At 48.9% G+C, this 26,297-nt stretch overlaps 1 protein-coding gene across 1 annotated transcript in view; it reads right to left on the bottom strand.

Moving 5' to 3' along the window:
* Positions 1–2,606: 2,606 nt before the first annotated feature.
* The window catches only part of COLGALT2 (collagen beta(1-O)galactosyltransferase 2), a 76,057-nt gene continuing 52,366 nt past the window's right edge, over positions 2,607–26,297 (bottom strand). The window contains exons 6-12 of the mRNA XM_075002445.1: positions 19,924–20,043; positions 18,050–18,126; positions 12,364–12,470; positions 10,275–10,407; positions 9,562–9,689; positions 6,877–7,083; positions 2,607–5,258 (exon numbers count right to left, since the gene is read on the bottom strand). Of these exons, the coding sequence (XP_074858546.1) occupies positions 4,982–5,258; positions 6,877–7,083; positions 9,562–9,689; positions 10,275–10,407; positions 12,364–12,470; positions 18,050–18,126; positions 19,924–20,043 (1,049 nt within the window). The 3' untranslated portion in view covers positions 2,607–4,981. The remainder of the gene's footprint in view (positions 5,259–6,876; positions 7,084–9,561; positions 9,690–10,274; positions 10,408–12,363; positions 12,471–18,049; positions 18,127–19,923; positions 20,044–26,297) is intronic.

Here is a 26,297-nt window from a genome sequence, read left to right as displayed (position 1 = left end):
CCCTTGTGCTGGGGACTGAGCTCCCCGGCCCCAAGACATGGCCCAAGGGGGGCAGGATTTGTGTCAGCACTTCCCAGCTCAGGTCTGCAGGTGAGGCCCAGGGACAGCAATGGGGGGGGATGAGGGAGGTGGCGCCTCAGAGAAAGAGGAGGCGGCCAATCACGTGAGGGAGTGGGGACAGGGATGTTGGGTTTTCCAGGGAATAGCAAGTTGGCAATCTTACCCGAAGCCCTCTCCTCCCCTCCCCTCCCGCAGGACATCATCACCCTTGAGCCTCTGCTCCATGTCCCGGGCCGGGGGGGGGGGGGGTGTGCGCAGGGCCCTTGGTGTTGCTGGTCAGCAGCAGAGGCAGGCGTGGACCTGTGGGCTCAGCCCCGGGCCTGCTGCAGCTCCCCACAGAGGCAACAGACGGCAGGAAGCTAGGGCGAGACGGCACAACAGGGAGCTGAGCCAGGTACCCCAGTCAGAGCAGGGGGTTCAGCTCAAGAGACCTGCAGCTGGGCCCAGGGGCTGGGGCATGTGCAGAGGAAAGAAGGGGTGGGGGGGGTGACATCAAAACCAGCAGGGGCCAAGCAGAGTCAGCTGGCTGCCTCACTGGCTGGGGTGACACACAAAGCGGTCAGGGGGTTTTAGACAGGCTGGTTGGGAGCATGAGGGTGAGACTATGAGGCAGTCGGGACATGGCAGGGAGCATGGGGGGGCGGGACATCTTCCCCCCCCCCCCCACACACACACACTTGGGAAAGCAGCTGAGCGTGGTGGCCAGGTCAATGCTGTGACTGTGCCACTCCCAAGGGCTGCCGGTGGCTGGGCTGGGCACCATGCACAGATGGGCCAGTGGCACTGAGGCGGAGAGGAGATGCCCGCCCCACCCACTGGCTCCTGAACCATGGGCTGGGGAATGGCTCAGTATGTGAGGGATGGCTGGGGGGGCGGGGTGGTGGTGTTGAGCACTGTCTGCAGGCCAGACACTAAGGAAGGAGGAACCTTTCCCTGCCCGCCACCCCCGGCGCCATTGCACCTCTGCTGTTCCCTCCAGGCACAGCTTCCCCTTCCAGCAGTAAACTCCCTCCGGCCCCCCCCCCCCCGCGCCGGTGTGCCAGTCCAGTTCAGGTCTGCGCCTCCTCGCTCGCTGACAGGTGACCCTGCTGCCTGACCTCGGTTTGCCTTCCCTATGTGCAACAGACCCCCCACCACAGGCGACATTCATGGCCTTAGAGCGGGTGTCCATAGGCAGCCTGGCTGCTTTTGAACAGACCCCAGAACTTTTTACTTCTTTGGCAGGGAGGAGCATCAAACCTGGACCATGAAATTGAGACCGTGACACGTAGTAATTGATTATCGCTGCCCTAGACCCATCCCTCTCTGGGCGGCTTGCTCCTCCTTTTGCAACACGGTGGGAGGCCCCTGGGAGCTGCAGGGCTAGAGTCCTTGCAGCAGGATGGCCTGAGATGAGCTGAAAAATCCCAGTCCAGCCAAGACTGAAAAATACCACCCTGCAGGTCTGAAAAAAAGTGCCTGGGTAACAGACCCTGGTAACCCCCCCCCGCTTCCCTCCACAGGATGCTGCCCTGGTACAGGAGTTGGCTATTTAATTTCCAAAGGAGAATGGCGCCACCTGCTGGCCAGCCAGCCTCAAAACAGAGGTCAGGTCAGCCCTGCGGGCTGGAGAATAAAGACCCAATTATGGAGATGACGGGGAGAAACCAAAAAATTAATTCGTGGCAGGAGCTTCTGGGCTTGCTGCATCAGTTATGACTGGAAAGAAATTGCTTGAGCCTCAGCATCTCTTTCATTAAAATTAAACCCTCTGCCGGGGACAAGGATGACTTACATTCCTTATACCACATGGGCCATTTTTCAGGATTATGCTACAGCTTGGACATTCCCCGTCCAGCACCCCATGACCCCCCTGCTGCAGACCCCCCTCTACTTATGTCCCAGTTATGCTGTGAGCTCCAGCTGGGCTACCCCAGCCCTGCCATGGCCCCAGCTCACAGCCTTGCTGGGGCTGCTGCAGCCAAGCTCTGAGCCAGGTCTGCCACAGCAGGGTGGGTAGTGGGGAGGGCTGGGGCAGCACTCCCGAGCCACAGCTCAGGCTCCACAGTGGCAGCTCCCCAGCTGTTGCCAATCAGCCACTCCCCAGAGCCAGCAGCAGCTCCCCACCTGCCACTGCCCCCCCCCCCCACACACACACTCTCAGGAAGCCCTGGTTCCAGCCTAACTCCCTGCTCACTCCTGGTGAACTACAGCGCTTGCTGGGCCAGAGCATACTGAATTTCAGAGGTGCAACCTATACGTCCCTTGAGCCTGCAATGGAGGAGCAGCTGTTCCACATGGCCCGGAAGCCGTTTAGGGGCGAACAGACTCTCAAAAATCCTAAATCCACGATGGTTTCTGGTCATCACTGATGGTTAAGTGCGAGTCCCAATGACTTTCCTGAGACGTCTCTGTGTTACCTTCTTGTGCCTTATTTCAACACCACTGCAAGACGCCCCGAAGCAGCCTTGCAAACTCCTCCCCTGCTTCCCTGATACTCCCTGTCCAAGAGGTGTATGGCAGAAATCCAAGTTAGCACCCTGCAAATTAAGACACCACACAGCTAATCATCTTGCATCCAGTTCTATGTATTATCAGACCCGCTGATAGACAGTGACATGTCAGTGACATTATCAGCAACAATTAAAAAAACAAACAAACAAACCAAACAAACAAAAAACCAACCACGTGCGTCAATGTACAGATCATCCAAAAGGTTTGCGGGGGAGGGGGGTGAAATCTCTTTAGATTTTAAGCCAGGAAGATTTTTTTTCCCTTTTGCCCCACACTTGTACAGCAAACTCTACATCAGCAAAACTCCAGAGCACCTGCCTTATGGGACACTTTAAACAAACACATATTTTATGTTGCTGACATCGTACCCAATACTGAGCATATTATAACGCATCCAAAACAGGGCAAGCTCACGCCTCCCATTTAACAACATAGAAAAGACAAGTTTGTCCTGCAATATACATGTCTAATGCAGCCGTCCAACAACGTACAGCAGACCTGATACCGTTAACATTTTCATGTTTTTTTTCCTCTTTAAAAGCGCCTTTGTCAAGTAGTTTAGCCCCAAACCTGCCAATGAGGAACCTGAAATAGGTTCTTGTAACTCTATTAAATGGGATGGAAACCCTGTCGCCAAGAAACAGGGAGTGAAACTGACTAGTAACAGGAAATAGCACTGACTGATTTAGTTCCGCTGATCATTGTGAATGAAACAATTAAAAAAAAAAGCAAACAGTGTAAGTGTTAATTAACAAGCACACTAGGTTATTAAATAGATGATAAAACAGAAACAGTTATGGCACAGAACTGTCAACTAATTGCATAAAAACAAACACCCCAGCCCTGCCCCTTCTCAGAGGGCCTCCCCACACTGGCTGCATCTGGCCTCCTTCCCTCACTTTTACCAGGCTGGGGCAGGGGGTTGGAGTGTGGGGGTTGTGTGGGGGTCTACGCCTGTGGCTCTGGGTGGGCCACAAATGAGGGGTTCAGGGGCAGGAGGGGCTTCTGGGCAAGGGCAGGGGATTGAGGTGCAGGGGAGGTTAGGGTTGTAGCTGGGGATGGAGGTTCTTAGGTGAGGTGGGGGGCGGATGAGGTATTTGGAGGACAAAAGAAAGTTTCAGGCTGGGGTTGGGTTCAGAGGCGGGGGTGGGGGGGGTGCAGGTTCTGGCTGGAGGTGTGAATCCTGGGATAAGGGATGTGGGTTGCAGAAGGTGGGGGCTCTGGGCTGGATGGAGGGTGTAGGCTCCAGGAGGGAGTTTGGGTGTGGCTGGAGGCAGTTGGGGGTGAAGAGCCTTTGTGGCGCTTACCATAGCTCCCAAGAAGTGGCCTCCAGGTTCTGGGAGCCTATAGGCACATGGTGGGTGGCCAAGCTGGCTCCGTGTGCTCCTTTGTTTCCCCCAGGCACTGGCCTCGCAGCTCCCATTGGTTGTTATTTCTGCCAAGGGCTGCAGGGACCTGGCAGCTGCTTCCAGGAGCCAAGCAGAGCCAGGGCGGGTAAGGAGCCTGCCTTAGCATTGGTCCCACTACACCACTGACCAGACTATAAATAGTAGTGGAACCCATTAATAGTTATTGACTATTAATTGTCTGTCCCGGATACTGACCAGAGCAACCCGGACTCAAAAAACCAAACTCCTGTGGCAACCCTGCTAAGGCATATCGGTTCAGGAAGCTGCAGACACACTTCAGAAGATGACTGTCCTCTTTCTCCTTATGGCTAGATAAAAGGGTGGTGTCATGACACACAAGAGAGAGGACTCCTGAAAACAGGTTTATATTGCAATATGGTGTGCGGACTCGCCCTATGGAAGAGGTGTAGACAGCAACATAGATGAGGCAATTTTTAACGTCATCGTGACCTTGAGAGGAATCCTTTAAAACACACACAAACCACATGCACAAATGCAGCGTCTCTCAAAGCACAGGGTTAAAAAAATACAAACCAACAACACAATGTTATGCAGCTGCAAACTGACTACCTGGAAAGGACTTACACATGTCCACCTCAGAACGCCTGTATATATTACTCTTTATAAATACCGTATTCTACACCAGGAACTGTAGTAAGATACCATCCAAGGACATTTTGTGATTAAGAGAGTGTCATCTCATAGCGTGCCACAGAGCCAGCTCACCACTCCACAGAGGTTTCCAATTTACGAATACTTGGGCGAATGGACCGGCATTTACCACACGTTCGTTGGAAGGCTCTGTTTTTGTTGCCATTTTGGTTCAAGTCCCCTCCTTTGCCGTTCCAAAAAATACAGACTGGTTGGGTGGAACCAGTAGGATCCAATTAGCTTTGCTGCTCAAGATGGTGAGAAGGAGACCGCCTTAATTCCTCCAGAAGCTTCTAGGTGAAAGCTAAATTGTGAGGCAGGTTCCGCTGCTGCTGTTGTCAGAGTCAGTCAGCAAGGCGGGGGAGCAGTCATAGCTCGTCCCTTGACGAAGATGCATCGAGAGATGGCTGGGGGGCCAAGGCATCTTTGTTCTGGGCATCGCTGTGGATCTGGCCCTGCTGCCGGGACTTCCAGGAATGGGCTCTGTCCCAGTCAGTTGACACAGTCTCATTGTCCCAGATTGTGGATGTCTCAGTGTCACTGAGGTAACCCGGCTGCCCGGTGTAATGTGTTGGATAAACAAGCAAGGGCTCTGCTGAGAAGGCTTTCAAGTCTCTGGACTCGTAGTACTCCTTGTACTTCTCTCTAAAGAAAGAAAACAAAATATCGGTGGCACAAATAGCTCTTGCTCAGCCTCACCCACTGTGTTTGCTTTGCCTTTCCAGGGGTGATAAACTAATCTAGTGAGCTACAACTGGTCAACAGGGACAGATGCTTCTCATGTGGCCCAGAAACCCAGGCTGAAGAGGAACTGAGCAGTGGGGATACTATTTGACCTCTTGGAACAGAGATTTTTATACAATACAATAAAAGCTCCTGAAGAATCAAAGAAATTAAAGCCCACACACTTCACCGTCAGTGAGAGAGCAGCCAGCTCTGGAATGGGACGGAACAGCTACTGGGATGAAGCATATTGGATCCATCTGGGAATTCTACTTGGACTGTAGCTACTTTGGAGTTGGCATGTGGTATTCCAATGCCAAATGAATTCTTCATTCCTTATTTGGGATTTTCAGACAAGTTCAGGGTGGGCCTAACTCTGCTCCCACTGAAATCTATGGTTCAACTCCCATGGGAAGCAGAGTTAGGTCAAGAGATAAAGGCTGCACCAATACTATCCAGTTCTCTTAACATCACCCTTCTCGAGCATCAGCACCAGCACAGAACCCCGAGTGCTAGCAAAGGGATCAACCAGTTGCTGGCATTTTAAGTATCACAACTTCCAATCTTACCTAGACCTGTTCAGGGCAACCCAGTGATTAGACAATCGGAGTCTGCATTCGTGCCACCAGGGCAGCGATCATCAGAGGAGCTGCTACTGCTGCAGATAAGGCCAAAGAGCGCACCTCGCTACCACTACATGTGTGGTGTGCCCATGGTGGGTGGTGGGTGTCACAGGAAAACAAAGGCCTGTCTCGGGTACATTATTGGAGGATCGCTAAGGGGAAGCTGCAGTCCCTCTTGGAAATAGAAACCAATGACGTCTCATGCCAAATTCTTTTGGGGAGATATCGGAATGGGTAATGGGACTCTCTGGAAACAGGATTAGCGGGAGCCTTAGGTGAGAATTAAAAATAACTTTTTTTTTTTGGTACAAAACAAGGAGATCCCCCGGGAAGAGAGATCCCACCCATATCTTGGGATCCACACCATTTTCCAGGCTCTCAGGAAGAGCCTCACAGAGCTCTCCCCGCAAAGAGGAGAGGCAATGTGCTTACGCCTGGCTGGGATGTGACACACTCCCTGCCACAACTTCTTTGAAATGATTCTGCAACACAGTGAGGCGGGAAGGAGCCAGGTGGGTTCTGGAAAGACCCTAAAAACAGGGTTTTCACAAAGAAAAGCCCTGAGTTGAACAGGGGCACTCCCGAGGTCCTATGCCAGGTAAGGGATTCCAAAGCAGGCACTAGACAAGCTACCGTCACACACCTCTAGCGCTACTTCCAGCCAGAGCTCCCCAGCTGCGACACAACCACATGTTTCTGACTCCCAAAAGACATCTCTGATGTAGGGTACTATTTCAGGATGGTCAGCTCACCATCTGGCAAGATCCAAGTACGTCCAAGCCCCTGCTCCACCTCCTAGCTTATGCAACCAAGCCACACTGTGTTCACAAACACGATACTCAGTTTAAGATCAGTTAGCAAGGCCCAGCTCCTGCAAAGCCAGAGGGCCTCCCAACCAACGAAGGGGTTTTACTTACACAGGGTGCTTGTCGTACATGATGGGCAGGAATTCATCCACCGGCAGCATCTTGCTAAAAGGTTCAGCTCCAATTAGTTTCTGAGCCCCTTCAAAGGAGATGGCGTATCCCAAGGTCCAGTAAGAGTAATCCGCTTCCACCAGGTTCATGACGTGAGGAACTGCCTTCTCAGGGCGTTGCACCTGCATCCTCTTCCGCCCAATGTAGCTGAAGGGGAGAAGAACTCACCAGGGTGGAAACTAACGCTTGTTTCCACAATCAGCTCAACACTGCAGTCCTACAGGAACTGGAATGTCAGCTCAAGTGGGTGAGCAAAGGGCTTGATCCACAACCCAATAAGGTCAGTGGGGGTCTTTCCACTGACTTCAATAGACTGTGGGTCAGGTCCCAAGTGCACCCCACAAGTCAAACACTACCCCGGGAGTTCTCCACTGCCAGCAATACCCATGTTTTTAACCCAGAGGTGCAATCCAGGGGGACTATAGGTCCTCAAATGCAATGCGCCATCCTGACCCGGCCAAGGATCTGAATTCTCTACATCATGCCCACCAACAGGGCGGGGGGGCAGTTACCCCCAGGCCTGGCATTTCAAAGGGGCCTGGGCTCCAGCTGGCAGCTGCGGTGGCTGGAGCTCTAGGCCCCTTTGAAATGCTGCGGAGCACTGTGCCGCTGGTCCACATGTGACTCTGCGGGAGTGTGGGGGCAGGGGGAATAGGGCTGACTGCCCTAAACCCCACCCCTTCTGCCCTTGCTCCCCACTTCCCCAAGGTCTTCTCCCCTTCCTCAGCTGGCCCATTTGAACTCTCTGTTCCCCAGGCAGTGAACTTGGCATGGTTTTCAGGAACAGGACAAAGATTTCAAGCTAAGCTGTTCATTGGCAAGACAATGCCATCCCCCCTCCTCTTGCTTCCCCGCATGAGAATTAGGCTACGTCTACACTACGGGGCAAGTTCAATTTTATTAAAATCGATTTCAGAGCGCTGGGTTTATAAATTCAAATTCGACTATCCTCACCTCCCCCCAAAGTCGACTTACTGTTCCCACACTCAATCGCCAAACATCAACTGTTGCAGCAGTGCATTGTGAGAACCCATCCCACAGTTTCCTCAGCCCTGAAGCATTCTGGGTATTTTTGCTGGTTCAGTATGGGAAAAAAAAATGCCCTGCAAGTGGTTGTGCGTATGTGATGTTATCTTCCCACATTGCAGTGCCCTCATTCCCCTCCCGTGGAAAGCAAACAGCCATTTTTTCCAGCATGAAAGAAGTGAAAGTAGGGAATCCCAAGAGAAGGAAAACCAAATCAGCTGGCTTCAGTGCGCGAGGCAGGGGACTGTCATACCGCCCTGGGATCACCCAGGTGACTGTGCCATGCATCTCAACTGGCCCCCAGCCACTTTTCCCCCCCTTGAAAGCACCCCTGCCTGGGCAGAATGGTACGGCTTCTACCTGATAAGCCAACTCCAGGCATGGGATTGCCACATCCACGCCCTGCCCCCCATTCCATTAGGGGTGTTGTGGGGTGCGGGGGGGTGTCATTTAAAGGGCCAGTTGAAACAGTCCCTTCCTCGGTGATGGCGAGACCCCGAAAATCTTTCCTACCTTTGGAGCCCTCACCGCACACAAGCCAGCACACGGTGCTCTCTGGCAGCCTGGTCTGCACTGTGCTGCAGACATGTGCTTTTATTGGGTCAGGGGGCTAGCCACATGATGGGTTGGGAGCAGGACAGACCCAACCACGTGGCGCCTGAAGCAGGGGGGCTGCCCTGTACAAATGTGAACCGTGGAAAAGAATTTTCTCGGCCTCTCCTACAAGCACAATCCCCACACAGCCTAGCCACCACATGGTGCGGTGGGGCAGGGAAAAATGTTATCTCGGCCTCTCCTACTACATCCTGTGCGGGGAAGAAGCCACCACTCCCTGTTGGGGCTATTTTTAATGGGTAGATGTGGCCACTGCACTGATAATAAAGAGAGAAGTTTCTCAGCCTCTCATACAAGCATGACCCCCACAGCCTAGCCGCCACGTCCTGGTGCTGAATTCAAATTCGCAGGCTTCCTATTACCTCATTCCTGTGCACTTGGAGAACAGCAGAGATGGAAGAGGCCAGTGGGGCATTGTGGAGGATTGTGGGATACATACAGGAGACCTCTGGAGACTAATAAGGTCAATTTAAAGATGCGGCGTTTTCACACTAGCCTTAATTCACACATGATGTTACGCCAAGTCGCTTTCAACAATGTTATAATATCAACCTGATGGTATTTATAGTGACGACAGTGACATTGTACAATCAAGTTAACTGCCTTAAATTTGACTCTATCACCTAGTAGCCTAAGCTTGTATTTAGTAATGAAACACAAGGATTCAAATACATGTGACCCGCCCCGCCCCCCGCCACCACTTTCCTCCCAGGGAAGTGGTGTTATTTGTCATGGCCATATCACTGTGGGCATCTGTTTATTAAACAGCACCTGCACTGTGCTTCCTTTGATGGAGGTGTTAGCTACTCCAGCCCCTGTAAAATTAATTCCCCCTCCTCCCCCACACTGAGACTCTGAAGTTTTATTCTTCCACGCCACATACCCCTGGTGACTAGATCATTGAAATGCTTCATGCAAGTGAGAGCAGGGGAGAGTTTCCTGCTGAGTGAGAGCAGTGGAAGTTCTAGGGACCAGACTACTTACATGAGCTCCCAGTCTAGCTGAACTTGCTCAATATCATCCATCAGTTTCATGAGCTTCCTCTTAAACTGATGCTCAAAGCGCACGTCGTCTTCGATAACGAGCGTCTTCTCCAGCTCTCTGTTCACTATCTGAAAGGGGTGGTGGACAATTGGATTGAAATGGGCCGCGTGCTATTGAGGGGCCAGTTCTGCTTCTGCTGAAGCTATGCCGGGGAACCCACTGGGATCCAGATGGCGTCCCCATGATGTTTGGTCAGCACGAAGGTCATCATCATCAAAATTAGTGACAATCAATTCCACACAGGGGTGGAGTCTGAAAAACCTCAGTGGTGAAATTCTGCAACAAAATCCATTCTCTTGTTTTTTCTGTGCCCCCCACCCTGGCCGGCCTTCTTTTTCTCCTCATCAAGCCCAACGTTACCCCAAACAGGACAGCAAACGTTTCTGTGGCAAAACGTCTTGGCCAGAGTCCAGCTGCTTGCAAACTGATCGGATAAAGGAGCTGCTCAGCATTGTCGGAAAATCAGGCCGCTTATGTGTCCAAATACAAATTTAGGAACCCAGACTGCTGCTCCTGTTTTTGAACATCACAACCTGTGCTGAGATCCTGGGAAGTTTACACCAAAATAAGAGACATGACCTAAAAAGAAAACATTACTTCCCACCCACGGCATCCAAGTGTAATACAACCACCAGAGCACAGACATTATTTACCTCTTTCCAGATATAGTAGTGGCTAAGAAAACAGCCAATTTCCCCCCTGGTTAGTGGCCTGGAAGAATAAGGATCCTGGTAACCAGGTAGCATCTCAATATTCAGAGCTTTCAACTGACTTGTATTCAGTGCCCTGTGGAAAGAAAGAGCTGCTTTCAGTAGGAAGAACTTGCAGAGATGTTACTAATTTTTCCTCAGGCACAGAGTCAATGAAATTGTTGAGCACTGAAAAGGCTTCAGGGAAGGTCCCAAAATTAGCTGTGTATTTGAAGCTGGACACAGCTGAATTTGATCTAAATTATACTGAACATAAGAGATTCCCTAATACACTCGCCCAGGACAATTTCCAGACACTGCAGCGTTTTAAAGGGTTGCTGCCACATTGTTAAGAACATTTCTGCTACATTCAAGATGGGAGGACTATAGAATGTCCAGCTCACTTTACATCACGGTAAGACTTTTTTTGCTTTTTCATTCCTCTCTCCTTGAACACCCCCACCGTCAGTATTACATTGCCTTTAAGTCACTTTCACTTTCAAATTCCTATGCCCTGGTATAGGGATCAGCAACCTGTGGCTCCAGAGCCACATGCGGCTCTTTAGGGACTTCTTTGCGGCTCCTGACACTATAATTGCAAAGTTAAAAAAAAATAATAATTCACTGATTATTTTCGATAAACAGTGAATGTCTAAAAGCCTAACAATGAACAACACATATCTAAATAGCAAACCATGTGTGATCTCGAAACGTTGGATAACTCCCCCTTTAATATGTGCAGTGCATTGTGGGATATGATATTGTATCTGTGTTTGGATTGTGTTGCTAATAAAGTTTTGATTCTGAAAAGCAAAAGGAAGCTTGCAGCATTCCAGCTGTGAGGGGCAACACGCATTTTGAGGAAGAAAACTGAAATTAAACATGAAGTAAAAATGGCAGTATTAAAGTGGGATCAGGAATGAAAGTCAGGAAGACAGTGGGACAAACACACGTGAAGTGTGAGGAAACAGAACGCGTTCAAAGTTTGTGAACGTCCTGCAGTAAATGTGTACCACGCTGCAAATTCTGTGTGAGCTGTTCTAAAAATAGGGGTTACAAAAAGTATGGTTTGAAGTTATTTATTAAGCACTGTCTCACATTCACATGCATTGCAGCTCTTCAATCACCGAGTTTTAACACATTTTAAAAAATGGCTCTTCTTGCTATTTTGGTTGCCGATCCCTGCCCTAGCACAAGGGGGACCACTAAGCCTATGTCTACACTAGGCAAAGTTAGTCAACCAGAGATACACACTTCTAGCGACAGCAATTGCATAGCTAGAAAATCAACGCATCTGCACTCGGCTAATTTGACTGTCCACACTGGGGAAGGTCGACAGGAGAGTTTTACTCCTTATGTCTCACAGGGGTTAACTGCAACCTGAGATGTCAATTTTGTGCATCTTTATTAGACGCGCAAAATCAAACTCTAGAAGATCAACCCACTCAGGGTTGATCTCCCGGGGTAATGTAGATGTAGCCTAAGGCAGAAAAACATTAGGAGATCCAAGATCTGTTCCTAACTGTGCCACTGATTTCCTGAGCACCCTTGCTAAAGTAACTCAGCCTGGAACTTTCAAATAGGATTTGTGCACCCTGGCCTTAACCTTCGTGCCTTAGTTTCCTCATGTAAAAAATGAAGATTTTATACACTGCTTTGAGAATCACAACTAAAAAAAGCCCTCTCTCAGTGTTTATATTTACCACAACACTGCACAATGCTGCAACACCAGGGACGGATATACTGAAAGGGAATATTTAAATGTCCACAAAATGTCTTCATTATTATTTCCCTATTTAATTTTACAGCAACATTTCTATTACAGAACTTTGTGTTGAAGAGAACCTTACTTCTGGGCCTAAAACTACCTGATCAGATCTTTAACAGAGACCGATCAGAGTAAGAAAGAATAAAACAACAGTAGGAAAACTTGTTTTTTTAAAACGATAGCTCAGAATCACAGATCACCAAAGACAATTGAGTGAAATTAATCAAGGGAGCACTTCTAATCAACAGGTCTGCTATGAAGAACCACATTTTTACAAAGACTCACTTGCCATCCACAGCCTCTACTATCTTGACAGCAATCTCCTGCTCATAGAGTGTCTGCAGCATTCGATCCCGCCTGTCTTTTCGACGCTTCAGGTTAATCATGAAAATCTAGGTTAAGAAAGGAGGATATCAGGAAACTCCATCTCTGTTGAAGTCCAGGTCCAAATATGTGCTGGAGCTCAGAAGGTTTTGGACCCTGTTAAAGTTCCAGGAACATTGCCATTTAAGGGCATCATTTTGGGATTACTACATATGTCCAACTTATCTTTTTGAGCTGAAATTCTGAATGTTTTTCTCAGTTCAGCTCCTGGTTTTCACAGGGGGGTTGAGGACAGAACATTCAGTGATTTCCAAAAATGAAGAGATTTTGTGGAAACCTGTCAGGGACCTAAAGTCAAAGGCTTACGTGGTTTTGAAAAGATTACCCATATGGTCCTAAGTGCCAAAATCATTTTTGGAAATAGGAATTAGACTTCTAAATCACATTGGGAGCTTTTGGAAATATTACCTCCATAATCCCTGTATCTCTGACGCATCTGTCTACACTTTGTTAACAACCCACTCTGATTTGAGCAAATTAACTCTTGTAAAATTATACCCTGCAAAGGGAGTATGTGTTACCTGGTAAGATTTGGTTTACTCCACTAAAGTTCCACTGGCCTTGCAAATGCACATGGACAGACAATCCATTCTATGTGGGCTGTCAGGGATTTTTCCATCCCTCGGGCATTATCGCCCCCGTGGGTCAGGGGAAACAGGCCTTTGACCAGTTAACAACGTTGTAGGCACAGGTATAAATCAAAAACCCATAGGCTGCCTTTAGCAGCCCCTTGTAACGGTCTCTTTGAGTCAGTTGGTCTCCCTGGTAACCCTGAACTCATACACGCTTCAAGTCTAAGCCTCTGATTGGACGCTGGTAAAAACCTTCCAGAAGCGTCTATAACTAGAAGGACCTGATTGAAAACCAGAGGCAAACTCATGAATATTTAAATAAAATCATGAATAAACATAAGAACACCAGATATAAGGCGGCACAGCGCAGCCCTCAGGGTCAGTCTGAGGGGTCTGGCTGCGGATGAAGACGTTTGCGAAGAGCTCCTGCCTTTGTGAAGAGCTCCTGCCTCACTAAGAACTCCTGACTGGCCTAGTGTCAGCAGTAAAAAGAGCTGTTAGGCCTAGGGCAAGGCAGTCGGGTGGCGAACTGGCCTCGCCTTAGAAGGCGAGGTACTGCGTACCCGACAAGCTAAACCCAGGGGGCCTCTGTGGAGCGGCAGCCGAGTGCTGAACTGGCCTGCTTTAGCAGGTACTGCATGCTCGGTTGCCTAACCTGGAGGCCGCCATTTTGCCTTCCTAGAGCAGCACCACCGCTCCGTGACATATCTACACCCGATTGGACAACTAAATACGACCTCTACGCCTGATTGGACTACTGGACAAGACCATAAAACCTGACTGGACCACCGCTTCAAGACACGTAAAAACCCCTCTAAGCCCTGGGTACAACCTGGGACACCGTCACCAGAACCCTATACTCTTTTAAATAATTCTGATCTTGTAAAAACTGTAGATCAAGCCACGGTTCTACTGGACCAATTAAGGGCTGTAACTCGGAGCTGAAATAGTTCGCTCCAGGCTGCACCATTGATTAATAAGCCCCTTAGTTAGAACTTAAGTAGGTAACTGTTAATTGTTATTTGTGTATAGACCTAACTTTTCTACTCCCTTGTTTCTCTTTCCCAACTTCAGGGTCCCTCTCTCTCTCCAATCCCCGCTGGAAAAATTCGTCATTTATTGACCCAGTTGGGAGGAGGCCTTGGTAGGCTGGACCTCTAGGTCTCCAACAGGGTGGTTCAACCAACCATCCGGAGCATAAAGGGGATAAGGCTAATCTCCTTTCCCTAGCTCGGAGAAATATTTACCTCAAAAAATCCTTGGGACTCTCTCTTAACTATTTTACTTTCTCTGTTCTGTAAGAAAACCCCCACATAGACTCCCTTCATGGAACCCCTGTTGTTAGTGAGTGTAAGTGTTTAATTAATATATTCTTTAGGATAAATAAGTTTAGTAAAGTTGGTTGTTTATGTTTCTGCTAATGTTATAATGAATAGTTGCATAAGTTTAGTTTATAGGCTGTGTTGTTTGTTTGTATGTTGTTGTTTTTGTTAATAAAAAACAGTTATCATTTTAATTTGTCTTCCTCTTCTCGCCTCACCCTCGCTTCTGTTGAGCGAATTAGCTTCCTGCCCGCCGGGGAATTAGATTCCCTCCAGCCTTCCCCTTCTTATACAGCGATAGGCTCTAGGCCCCCTGCCGGAGGTGGGTGGGGTTGGCCTGCAGAGGAGCGGAGCGGCCTTTGCCTGTCGGCGGGCTTCTGCCGCCTCTTCGTTACCCTCAACCGAGGCCCCGTGGGGATCCGAACGGGACGCTGGTGCGGGGTCAGCGGGGGTCTATTGCCCGCGATTCTGCCTGCACTGACATGGGCTTGAATCAGATCTCCTCCAAGTCAACGGAAAGACTTGCACTGATTTTGGTGGCTTTTGGGATCAAGCCCTGTAAGACACCTCCCTTGTTCCTTACATTGGGCCAAATACTGTTTGGACACCCTCTTTGTACTGGTCTGCAAAGAGCCTAGTCTATAGAGCCTTTCAGAACCACCAGAACCTGACGGGACTGGACTACTGGTGCTGGGATGAGTCTGAAAACAACCCCACCCTCTCTGGTCCCCTCCACTGACCTGCAGGGTCAGCTAGAGCTGCCATGTCTCTTTTCTGCTAATGTTGCAGAGTTAGCCTCCCAACAGGTTCTAAAAATAACTCAACATTCTCAGGTCAGGTTCAGATCAGCTGTGCTCCATTTGAGTTCAGGTCTAGAACTGGCTTTAAGATTAGGCCAGAGAAAAGCTTTACCCCTAGGTGGACAGGTGAGGATTCAAGATACAGTGTTGCCCAGTGAATGCAACAAGGCTCCATACACTGAACAGTGAGAATGAAAAATGAAATGACCTGCCCCACATTCCCCAGCCACACTCCATGAGGTAGGGGCCCTGATAAGAAAAGTGTATTTGATTGAGACAGCAGATGTTAATATATACACAGGAGGCAGAGTTAAGGTTATGCAGACAACCTTAACTTTGGTATTTCCTGACTTTTAAATCCATAATGCTCTTTTAGTGCATAGTTAAAAAGCAACTTCCAGGGGCCAGATGTGCACTTGGAGTCTGAACTTCCCCAAAACACTGGGCTGTTTGGATCCAGGCTTTTGTTTGGGACACTCTCTACCCAACACAATACATCCCTTTCAGATTCAAAGGGCAGTCAGGGTTAACATAGGAAAAAATGTAAGTGCTGCACCTATCTTTGGGAATACCAATATGCCCATTAACCCACTGTCTGGCCACAAGTGGAAGAGGTTCTACAACACAAGTTATCTTTCATTACTGCAGATCCTAGAAATTTTCTGCTGATTCAGTCAAAATCATAGGTATGCTCCTCAGATGCCTCCTGGGCTGGTAAACAGAGATTCTTGGGCTGCAGTTAGTCAAAGCTAAGCAGACATATTTTGCCTGGGGAAGGGCAGGCTGCAGGCCCTGTGAGGCACACACATTCCTGGGTAACACACAATGTCAGGGATGTACTTGTGTCCTCAGGCAGCTGAGAGCACACACTCACCTGTGCAGCATGAGGAACAAGCCCCAGCCAAGTAAAAAACAGATTGAGTCCCAGCTTGGTGTAACAGCAGTAATACCAGTAAAATCTCAGACAATTTAAGTGAAGCCACAAGATGCAACCCAGACACAGGAAGCCAAACACAGATGACCAAAAAGCACAATCACACAGATTCCAGACTTCACGACACAGGACTTATAAACAGAGACTCCAGAGCAACCAAGATAACAAAACATCTGAAAGAGAAAAAACAAGGCTCCGCCAATTTCCATCATTCCCTCGCTACTCTTGGGTTTCAGAAAAATAAAAACAAAAAGGCCAGACTGGAAAAGCGGCTCTCCAATGGCAAAACAAGGTCATGACTCTGGACCAACAGGATAGGGTAGCCAATGAATATGTATAGATCATAAAGTGTGGTGTATGTATGGTCTGAACACCTGACTCTCTCCAGGCAGCCGCTCTAACAGCTTTGCAAGGTCAACAAAAAATGTCCCTGCTTCTTCATAGGAAGGAGAAAAAGAAAAGGGTCTTCAGGAATGAGGAAGCCATCTTCAAGCACTCCATCCATAGGAACCCTGACTGTAGGGCAGGGAAATCTACCCAGAGCCACCTTAACCCTAGCTCTAGGTGCCCTAACCAGAGCAACCAGGAACATAGCTCCAGCTGTCCTGCCCATAGGCTCACTAACCTGAGAGCCCTACCCAAAGAAACCGTAACTTGCAGATAGAAATCCTAAATCTACCTCCAAGTACCCTAGCCCAGGGAACCCACCTCTCACCTGGGGACACCTATCCCAAGCAATGCTAATCCTAGAACCAAGTTCACAACCCACAAGAACCCTAAGTCTAACTATAAGTAAATTCCTTCTAAGAATGCCAAGCCTAGGGCGGGAGCCGACCCATAGGAATGCTAACCTCCATAGGAATGCAACTCCAAGTGGCCTCACCCTAGGTCAGGGAGCCATAACTATAGGAACCTTAACCCCAAGCCCAAGTGCCTTACTTACTAGGGCACAGAGTCCTTCTCATAGGACTCCTAACCCTACCTCCAAGTGCCCTACTTATAGGATCCCTAATTCTAAATCCAAGTGGCCTGTCCATAGGAACAGAGACCTGAGAACTGGTAGCCGGCTCCTAGCAAACCTAAGCCTAGCTCCAAGATCCACACCTGTAGGAATGCTGACCCTAGGATTTGTAGCCCTACTCGTAGAAACCCCAGCCATAGGGAGGTGCATCCTACCCACAGGAACCCCAACCCTAGCTGTAAGTACCCTCACCCTAGGTTGGAGAGCAACAGTAACCCTATGGCAGGGAGCCCTTCCCCTAGGGCACCTAACCCTAGGACAGTGAGCCCTACCCATAGGAACCCTAACACTAGCTCCAGATAAGCTACCCCTGAAAATCCTAACTCCAGGCTGGGAGCCCTACCCAGAGCAACGCCCACCCTTCCTCCTAGTACCTTAATCCGAAATACCTAATTCAAATCCTACCTAGTATATTAATCTCATTTGTGTTTTTGTTTATTTGCCACGTGATTTGCTTTGCTATGTTTGCTACCACTTAAAAATCTATCAAGCTATAGTAAACTTGTTTGCTGTTTTCTCTTAAGCAGTAAGTTTTTGAACGAAGTATTTGGGAGTCCTAGCTCTGCAACCAAAGGCTGTTGCATATCTTCCCCAAATCAAGGCAGGAGTGAATTAATGGGCTTGCATTATGCAGATCCCTGTGCAATGCAAGACAATATGATTTGGGTTTATACGTAAGGAGTGATGCTAAGCTGGGGAGCTGGAAAGTTGCCTGGGAGCCTCCTGTTTATCGGTGAGTGGTTCCAGTAAAGCATTCGGGTACCTCAGCTGGGTGCATCACACCACCTGCTGTTTGTTGGCTGATAACAGGGTCTGGAGAGGCTGGCTGAGTCACCAGCAGAGAAGTGTGAGTGGCCATATTAGCTAAACTGTTAGTGGACAGAGCAGTTACAGTGAATCCCAGATGGCTCCAGGGGAGAACAACCCATCACACCTACCTCATCAAATCCCATCTTGTCCGGGTGTTTCGGGAGAACAGAGACGTACTGTGAAGGCTCGACTGGAGGACGATCAACTGAGAAGAGAAATATTCAGAGTGGCTGGTTATTGAACTGCCTTGTGGCCATAAAACCCCATCAAACTCACTCTTGTTGCTTTTCACTCTTTGCCCTTGAGCAGAGAGGAACCTGAGTATGGAGCGCGATGCTGCAGCCTAACCAGCACCATGTGCCAGAGGAACACCCACAGGCCACGTGACCACAAACACCCAAGAGCACGTGCTAAGCACAGCTTTCCAGCTGTGAGGAGAGAGGAGCCCGATTCCGCGCTGGCAAAATGGGAACGGGGACGGGAGTTTTCCTGTTGTTGTGGGAAAGTTATTAGGAGGAGGAGGAGGAGTGAGGGAATTATAAGCAAAAAAAGGCAACCCCCCCAACTCTAATAATGGTTTTGGGGCCCCTCCCCGCTGCTGAGGGACCTTCAGGGCCAGGACCGAGGGGGCTGAGGACTCCCTGAGGACGGCCCCGTGGCATCTGCAGACAATGGTGCCCTCCAGCAGCAGAGGGGGGTAAGATGATGTGGGCAGGGAGCAAGGTGTCCTGAACACCACAGATTATGGGATCCACACACAAGTGCCATGCTGCTACCTCCATGACCTTGCACGAGAGGCTGCCCCCAACAAACCTATATGGTGATCTCTGGTGCTGCACAGTCCCCGCAAGCATCTTCCTGCTGCCCAGTTTGAGCCCAGCCCAATCGGTACTGCAGCTCCTCTGCCTGGGAGGGACTGACTCTTGTATCTAATCACCTGCGTGGTGTTTCCTTGGCAGGCTGGTTAGTGGCTACCCGTCTTCATAACACTGCACTAAACACTCTGCTGGACCCAAGAGGAGATTTTGCACTAGCCTGAGCAGCATTCATCCCTAGCTCCAGTGCGAAGGTTCTCCCTGTGACTGGTGCAAACTGGAGGGAATCCCAGCACTGTAACCTGCAGGAGCTGGGAGAGGGCCACACTCCCATTAACCAACCTTTGTACTACTGGGAACACAGCCACCACGCAGGGGCGATAAAGGAGAGACTGTGTAGCCCCAGCTCCCATTAATTTCTAATGCCAGATGCTTTTTGGTGGCTTTGAACAACTTGGCCACGATTTTTTAATCCAGTCTTTAAGGACCTTCTGAGCACAGGACTCTGCTCTCTTCAGCTCTCTGGAGAACACAGGTGGGCATCCCGCAAACAAACTCTCCCACACGCTTCCACCACTTGTACCGAACCCCAGTGAACCCCAAATCCCAGCTGCATTTCACTTCACCTTGAATGGTCCCTTAGAATCCCCACTCACTACTGAGACTAAACTACCCACTTGGTCTTGTCATTAGCTGTGACGCTCAGGGCTTGTCTAGACTTACCAGGAGACCAACCCTAAACGGGTCAGTCTTACAGAGTTCAATTTCACACACCTAGTGGAGACTTGTGAAATCGAAGTATCTGGAGTCGGCAATCGACCCCTGTACTCCTGGCTCTCAGGAGAAACTCCCCCATCAACCTCCCTCTGTGTGGGCAGCCAGATAAGTCCATTTCAGATAAGTCGATTCTAGCTAGACAATTGTCATAGTTAGAATTGTGTATCTGCAATCAACTTACCCACCTAGCATAGGCCAATCCTCAAAGTACCCTTCCCAAACCTGAAGAAGAGCTCTATGTAGCTCGAACGCTTGATTCTCACACCAGTAGAAGTGAGTCCAATAAAATGTATTATCTCCCCCACCTTGTCGCTCTCCAGGACCAGAACAGAAGCGACACTGAGGCAGGCGGCAAAGGGCCACCATTCAATGGGGATGGGTCGGCAGAGAGGCAGGAGGCTCTGACTTACTCATTGCCTCAATTGTCACATGAACAAAGTTCTCCACCTCTTCTTGTGCTGTCTGGTGCAATTTCAACGGCACCGGGAGGAAGCCGTAGCGTTCTCTGTTGCAGATGTACGTTTGAATGCCTGGGAATAAAGAGAAGACGGAAACAGAATCAGGCCTTTTACCTGGCTGCTCCGCAGCTTTGCATGTGAAGAAAATGGAGGTTACTTGGCTGTGGTGGAACCCCAGCCCAAGCGGGTCCCTTCTTGTTAAGCGACCACTGAAAAACCATCAGTGCGGTTTCTCGCTAATGACCATTTCTCCCAGGCCACCAGTTTCGCCACATCCCATAAAAACAGATTTCATGATATTTTAAGTTGCCAGCCTGTAGCTCTCTCCTGCAGGAGTCCATCTCAGAGCCCAGGAGCATGATCCTTCATACCTCCCATTTAACTGTTGAGGCCATGCCTACAACAGTGGACAGAATCATAGACTCATAGAATACTAGGACTGGACGGGACCTTGAGAGGCCATCGAGTCCAGCCCTCTGCCCTCATGGCAGGACCAAGTACTGTCTAGACCATCCCTCACAGATATTTATCTAACCTGTTCTCAAACATCTCCAGAGATGGAGATTCCAAAACCTCCCTAGGCAATTTATTCCAGTGTTTGACCACCCTGACAGTTAGGAACTTTTCCCTAATGTCCAACCTAAACTTCCCTTGCTGCAGTTTAAGCCCATTGCTTCTTGTTCTATCCTCAGGGGCCAAGAAGAACAAGTTTTCTCCCTCCTCCTTAGGACACCCTTTTATATACTTGAAAACCACTATCATGTCCCTCCTTATTCCTCTCTTTTCCAAACTAAATAAGCCCAATTCTTTCAGCCTTTCTTCATAGGTCATGTTCTCTAGACCTTTGATCATTCTTGTTACTCTTTTCTGGACCCTTTCCAATTTCTCCACATCATTCTTGAAACGCAGCACCCAGAACTGGACACAATACTCCAACTGAGGCCTCACCAGTGCAGAGTAGAGCGGGAGAATGACTTCTCGTGTCTTGCTCACAACACACCTGTTTATGCATCCTAGAATCATGTTTGCTTTTTTTCGCAACAGCATCACACTGTTGACTCATATATAACTTGTGGTCCACTATAACCCATAGATCTCTTTCTGCCATACTCCTTCCTAGACAGTCGCTTCCCATTCTGTATGTGTGAAACTGATTGTTCCTTCCTAAGTGGGGCCCTTTGCATTTGTCTTTATTAAACTTCATCCTGTTTACTTCAGACTTTTTTTTCCAATTTGTCCAGATCATTTTGAATTTTGACCCTATCCTCCAATACAGTTGCAACCCCTCCTAGCTTGGTATCATCTGCAAACTTAATAAGCGTACTGTCTATGCCAATATCTAAATCATTGATGAAGACATTGAACAGAACCGGTCCCAATATAGAGCCCTACGGAACCCCACTTGTTATGCCTTTCCAGCAGGATTGAGAACCATTAATAACTACTCTCTGAGTACGGTTATCCAGCCAATTTTGTACCCACCTTATAGTAGCCCCATCTAAGTTGTATTTGCCTAGTTTATTGATAAGAGTATCATGTGAGGCCATATCAAATGCCTTACTAAAATCTAGGTATACCACATCCACCACTTCTTTATCCACAAGGCTTGTTATCCTATCAAAGAAAGCTATCAGATTGGTTTGACATGATTTGTTCTTTGCAAATCCATGCTAGCTGTTCCCTATCAGCTTACCACCTTCCAAGTGTTTGCAGATGATTTCCTTAATTACTTGTTCCATTATCTTTAATAGCACAGAAGTTAAACTGACTGGTCTGTAGTTTCCTGCGTTGTTCTTATTCCCCTTTTTACAGATGAGCACTATATTTGCCTTTTTCCAGTCTTCTGGAATCTCTCCTGTCTCCCAGGATTTTCCAAAGATGATAGATAAAGGCTCAGATACCTCCTCTATCAGCTCCTTGAGTATTCTAGGGTGCATTTCATCAGGACCTGGTGACTTGCAGACATCTAACTTTCCTAAGTGATTTCTAACTTGTTCTTTTTTTAATTTTATCTTCTAAACCTACCCCTTTCCCATTAGCATTCACTATGTTAGGCATTCCTTCTTCAGGCTTCTCAGTGAAGCCCGAAACAAAGACGTCATTTAGCATCTCTGCCATTTCCAAGTTTCCCGTTACTGTTTCTCCCTCCTCACTGAGTAGGGACTCCTACCAAAAGCAGCATATGCCAGCTCCAAACAGATCAAAGGTGTGAGGCGTAAGGGGCTCTTTACTCCCCCAAATCCTGAGTGAACTGCTTGCTTACTGCTCCCAGTTCTGGCCACTCTGAGAAGGAGATTCAATAACCACCAAAGTCAAACAGGAGTCACTCCACTGGCCGTGGATCAGGACCAAAGAGGAGAGTGGAGCTGAAGCCTCAGACTGTTACATTTCCAATGGATTGTGTGAAATAAAAAGCCCGTAGTTAGAATGGAGGCAAACACATTGGGGAGTGGTGGCGAGAGGCAATGTTCCTTCTCACCTTGTCCACCCATAAGCGGAATAAATTTTTCCATGTGCACTAAGACATGTGCCAATCTGCACCCCCCAGTAGAAACAAACCTGGCCACGGGCGCTCTGCTAATCAGTTGTGTGGCACATGACTCCCTTCTGAGGTACTGCCCAGGCGCTCAGCTTACAGGGAACACAGGTGGGGAAGTATCATCGGGGATGCTGCAGCCAGGGCTGTCCCAAATGGGGAGTGGGGTCTGAGGCAGCCCCACCAGTGCCCCAGGTGCAGGACCTGAGGCAACCTCCCCACCCCCCTGTGCCACAGGCCCTACCTCTCCCCAGCTGCAGTCCTGCCTTCCCCTCTTACCCTCTCCCCTCGGGCAGCAGGGCCCAGGGGCTACCTGGGCCCAAGGGTTCGGTGCGGGGGAAGCAACAGGGGTCACCTCCCCTCCTCCCCACCCCGTGGGCGGTGGGAATGACAGCCTGCTCTGCCCTACTGCACCATGCCCCCCACGGCTTGCTGTGCCTTATGTCTCCACAGGGCAGCGGGAACAGAGGGACACTTCACTTCCTGTTGCTGTGGGGAAGTGAGGCGCGGGGGGCCGCGAGGGCGGTGTGGCAAGGCAGAGCAGGTTGCCGCTCCGTCCTGCGACCTGCATGGTGAGGGCCAGGGCTGAGAAGAAGCATCTCCCTGCTGCCTCCACTGCCCAACCCTCAGCCTCAGGTAACCGTTCATCCTGTCCATGGGATGGGTGGGGTGGCCAATGTGGAGCCCCTAAAAGTACAGGGCTGGGGTGGCTGCCCCAGTTCATCCTAGGAACAGGACCGCTCTGGCTGCAGCCCACATACGGCTGTGGCATCTCTCCACAAAACACATGTACCAGTATCGCCCGTTCTCTGCTGTGAGAGGCAGAGCGCGACCCTGCAGCCTTTCCTCACAGGCGAAGAGACCAATGAGAACACGGGCAGGACGACAGGACCCCAATGTCTAAACACACAGTTACTTTCCAACTGCAAGGTGGCAGCAAAATAAGAGGATCCCACGAGGCAGATCCCCAGTCTCTCTGAATGGAGAGTCCGTGCCTGAGAGTGAGGGCGAGCAGGGTGACGTCCCAAGTGCTCCCTGGCTGCAGCCCTGTTGGTCTGCCAGCGTTTCCGCCCACTACTGATACCACAGCGCACAAGGGCTCTGTTGTGATCCCTCTGCACGGTTACGATTTCTTCCCTGGGATAAAGCAGCTTGGTCAGAAGAAAACAAGGAATTCTCAGCACCCCACCTGTACAGCTGTTGGGGGGAACCCATCTGCCCCTTTGCCCTGGCTCGACTCCCTTTGGGCCAAATTCTACTTCAGCCTACGGGCATTAATCCAGTGCTAGCTACTGACTTCCTCCAAATATACATCGTGTAAAAAAAGAGCAGAATCGGATCCATTAACTTCAGCGAGAGCAGCATGTGAACAGCCCAGGGCAGCACTGAGTCCAGACAGCGCGTTTAATCAGCCGAAAAGCAGTGCCCACAGGGGACAGCCGCAAATTCCATTCCTGACTCGGCAAATGACTTGCTTTATAACATTTTGCACTTTGCTGTTAGTCTCTTTGAGCCTCAGCTTCTCTCGTCTGTGACGCAGAGATAACAGGCATCTGTCTCTGGAAAGCACTTCGACAGCGATGGATGGAAAAAGCCACAGAAGTGCTAAGCGTGGCAGTATTCGAGAACATTATTCGAAGATACAGACTGACACAGCTACCTCTCTGATACATGGTATTACTGAGGTTCCACTTCTCACCATTGCCAAGGACCCGTCCCAGGACACAGGGGAAAGGAAAGCCCAGAGAGCATTCTACAGTTAACAAAGTAAGCAGGTGGAGAGTACTAAGAAAAAATACTTTTTAATTAACAAATGATCATCCAAAGTTGCAGGGCTTTATCCTGCTCTCAGGTCTCCCCACCTTCTTATAAGAATGGCAGATTGGGGGTTGGGAGAGAAAGCAGCAAGCTCCAGCTTCATGGGAGATCTCAAAGGCAGGAAAAGCAAATACATTGCTGATTCCATTCACTCCTAGCAATTCACTGTCGAGCAAAATACTGGTTCTGCTGGATTCCACAGGTGTTTGGTAAAACACCTTAAAGGCATTAGGACATGGCCCAGTGTCATTAGTAACTCATTAGACAATAAACCATGAATACAAAATAAAATCTTGTCAAAAGTGTCAAAATAAAGATCTTGCTTTAGAGAGTGAAGGGTGGATCCAAAATCCAGTGAAGTCCCATTGCTTTCAGTGGGCTCTGAATTGCACCGTTTGTCAATCACCTCTTGTCTGAAGGCTGTTACAATCTGGAAGCTCACAAGAGTGGAAAAATTGAAACTTGGTAAATTTCCAGCTCTGATTTTTCAAAACCAAGCTCAGAGCCGACAAAGACACTAAAAGCAGCTACAGCCAGGCGGCATGTCTATGGTTTAGATTATTAGAGGCTAGCCACAATCCCCACTAGTATTTTTAGTCGAGTGGAATGGCCTGCTTTCATGACTGTTAGCTTCTGCCATTAAAAACTCCTCTCCACAAAGATACACTGTGACTGGAGTCCTTGCCAGAACACATTCCACTGTCAGGAGTCATTAAGGCAAATGACTGAGTTAAAAAAAAAAAAACACCTACTGACGTGAATGGATTTGACACTGACCTAATCAACCAATCTCATCTGGTTCAAAACAAAAAGCAGTCAAGTAGCACTTTAAAGACTAGCAAAATAGTTTATTAGGTGAGCTTTCGTGGGACAGACCCAGTTCTTCAGACCAGGTCTGAAGAAGTGGGTCTGTCCCACGAAAGCTCACCTAATAAACTATTTTGCTAGTCTTTAAAGTGCTACTTGACTACTTTTTGTTTTGATAGTGTATAGACTAGCATGGCTTCCTCTCTGTTATCTGGTTCACTGATCCTTACTTCCTACCCTCAGCTGTTCAACAGCCTCTCTCCTCGGCAGGTAACCACCTCTCCTACCATTGGACAAAGTTCTTATCTACCTTGAAATGGTAGCACTTGTGGGGGAACATCCCTCCAACTTCTGTCATGTGGGAGAACCACCACCATGGGCACTGAGAAAACAGGAGAACACACATACGTGGAGGTGTTATTAACAGCCATGACGTAGCCCAGGAGGGTGCTGTGTTTGAGGCTGCACACAAACTGTTGTACACATCATGCCTTGACAGCGTAGTATCAAGGAGGAAAGGTCAGCCTGCAAAGGAGAGTCTGTTGCCAGGTAAGTTGGCTCACTTCAGCTTGCAGGTCCGCTCAAGCAAAGCACTTCCCTGGTGCTTTAATTTAAGCACATGAGAAGTTCCAGTGACTATGATGGGATCAAACCCCAGGAGCACTGACAGCGGGTTGGAATTTGTGTTATGTGGGAATTTGCCCTCTAGGACTTCAGAAAATCGTTGCTGCACAAGGCAGAACAGTGGGCTCAATGGACCAATGGTCTGATCGGACAAAGCCAATGTTAGGCTTGGCCGGGACAAAAGTCATCCTTCCATTGACTGCAGTGAGGCCACTGGAGTTAATACCCGAGGGAGGAGCCTAACCCCAGATGATAATGTTTTCTGCACACCCTAGAACAGGCATGTCAAACTCAAAGCCTACTGAGGACCACACAAATGAAAACTGACAGCTTTCAGGGCCATCAAACAAAATGTACTTCTGTCGGAAAGTTGTAATTATTTACTGTTATCTAGATTATGTTAGGTATATTTTATAGTATTTTTTCAGGTCTTGTTTGACTATAACACAGTAATTTTAATTGAGAATTTAATAATGAATATGAATTCTATTGTTTTATAACTTTATTAATGGTTCATAAAATTTGAGAAAAGACACACCTA

The sequence above is a fragment of the Carettochelys insculpta genome, chromosome 9 (genome assembly GCF_033958435.1).
Source record: "Carettochelys insculpta isolate YL-2023 chromosome 9, ASM3395843v1, whole genome shotgun sequence".
NCBI lineage: Eukaryota > Metazoa > Chordata > Testudines > Carettochelyidae > Carettochelys > Carettochelys insculpta.
Note: the sequence above shows the minus strand (reverse complement) of the source record. Positions and strands in the feature narration are given on the sequence as shown.